Genomic DNA, 1,619 nt, shown 5'->3' on the forward strand with positions numbered 1-1,619 from the left:
TTATTCTTCTATCCATCCTCTTCTTTCTCCTGCACTTTTCACCTTTGTTTTCCCATTTAGATGGTTGTGGTAGATAAAATGATTTGTAATTTTATACAAGTTTTGGATTGTTATTGGATGTATCAAGAAACTTCCGTTGACATCAATTTCAGGCAACAGTATTAGAAGAAATGCCACCTTTCACGGAGAAGGAATCCTCCATCTTGGCAGTGCTAAAGAAAAAGAGTGGGAGAATGTCTGCGCAGGAAGCTCAAAGGGAGGCAAGAGTTCAGGCTCGGGAAGGCAATGCAGCGCCTGCGGTTGAGAAGACTCAGACAGCACAGGCAGGTTTTCCATGCAGTGTATGTTTGCCATAATGACAGCTTTGAATGTGAATATAAATAATTAGGAGAAACCAAATAGGGTCAATATGGGGACATTCTAAATAAGGACAGATACAGCACTAGGTCCTTTTTCTTCTACTTTTTCCATTTTAGTACTCTTTTGTTGTGAATTTAGAAAGATTATTTATCATCATCATCGTCTCACTTTACAGATGAACAATTCAACATCAGCAGATTTACTAGGCTTGTCAACGCCACCTGCTAACCAAAATAATACTCAGAGTAACACTGGTAAGTTCCCTTAAAGATCTGTTTATGTCATGTTTAATTTATATATGCTACATTTCTGATTGTTGTTTGACTAGTATGAAGATCAAAAATTGTGATGGAATATATTTTTGCCCAAAGTTCTTAAAAGCTCTCGAAACCTATGAATCAAATTTATATACCTGTCATCATAAACATCCTTCTGTCAACAGGGGTATTGGTTGATGTGTTAGGAGACCTGTACGGAGGTGGCGGCAGTGGTGGCGGAAGCAATACAAACACTCACAATGGGACAGCAGCGCCAGCACCAGCCTCTACATCAGGAGCAACTGACAATATTAAGAAGTGAGTAGTTTTCTTTTCAGATCAAAAGATGTTTGTGATTATATTGACCATAGTAATGAAAAAGTAATTTGTAGTCAGCCCACCACATACACTGGAGATTGGATTCAGGAATGTAGGTACCAGCATTTCCAAGGCATACCAAAAAAGTACTACAACATTTGCATATAAGCTGGGAACATTTCTCCCATCTAATTTAGATTGCCTTTAGATAATTGCAAGTCTTTTTTAAATAATTGTTTTGTTGCATTATTTACTAAGCATTGATATAGGAAAGTGTACATCTTCATCACAAATACAAGTATCATGCACTTTACATAGTTCTAATCACCAAAGACATTTTCTCCCTCTTCAACTCTTGCATTTGTTTTTCTGTATTGTTCTAAAAGAATTACATGGAACAAAACACACAGTACTCCAAATACTACAACTTGCAGGAAATGTGATTTTGCAAATAGAAATTACTGAGACTACCCAGTTTTACCCTTGTGGTTACATAGAATTTCATGGATATTTTAAGTAAAATGCCTTTTTCAAACACTGATATGAGCTGTCGTTTTAAAAAGTAAAAGAATTTGTGTAACTCATAGTGTTATATATTTTTATTGCATGTATGTAAATTCCATACTTAATTATTTAGGAGGAAATCTTTTTTTGTTATATAGCTACTTCATACGAAGGATATGA

The 1,619-nt window shown here is 35.5% G+C and overlaps 1 protein-coding gene across 1 annotated transcript in view; it reads left to right on the forward strand.

Moving 5' to 3' along the window:
* Positions 1-1,619, forward strand: part of LOC119591885 (AP-2 complex subunit alpha-like) — a gene marked incomplete in the record, with an annotated part of 45,360 nt that overhangs the window by 33,656 nt on the left and 10,085 nt on the right. The window contains 3 exon segments of the mRNA XM_037940628.1: positions 153-323; positions 536-614; positions 803-935. Coding sequence (XP_037796556.1) covers positions 153-323; positions 536-614; positions 803-935 — 383 coding nt within the window.

Source organism: Penaeus monodon, chromosome 29 (genome assembly GCF_015228065.2).
Source record: "Penaeus monodon isolate SGIC_2016 chromosome 29, NSTDA_Pmon_1, whole genome shotgun sequence".
Lineage (NCBI taxonomy): Eukaryota > Metazoa > Arthropoda > Malacostraca > Decapoda > Penaeidae > Penaeus > Penaeus monodon.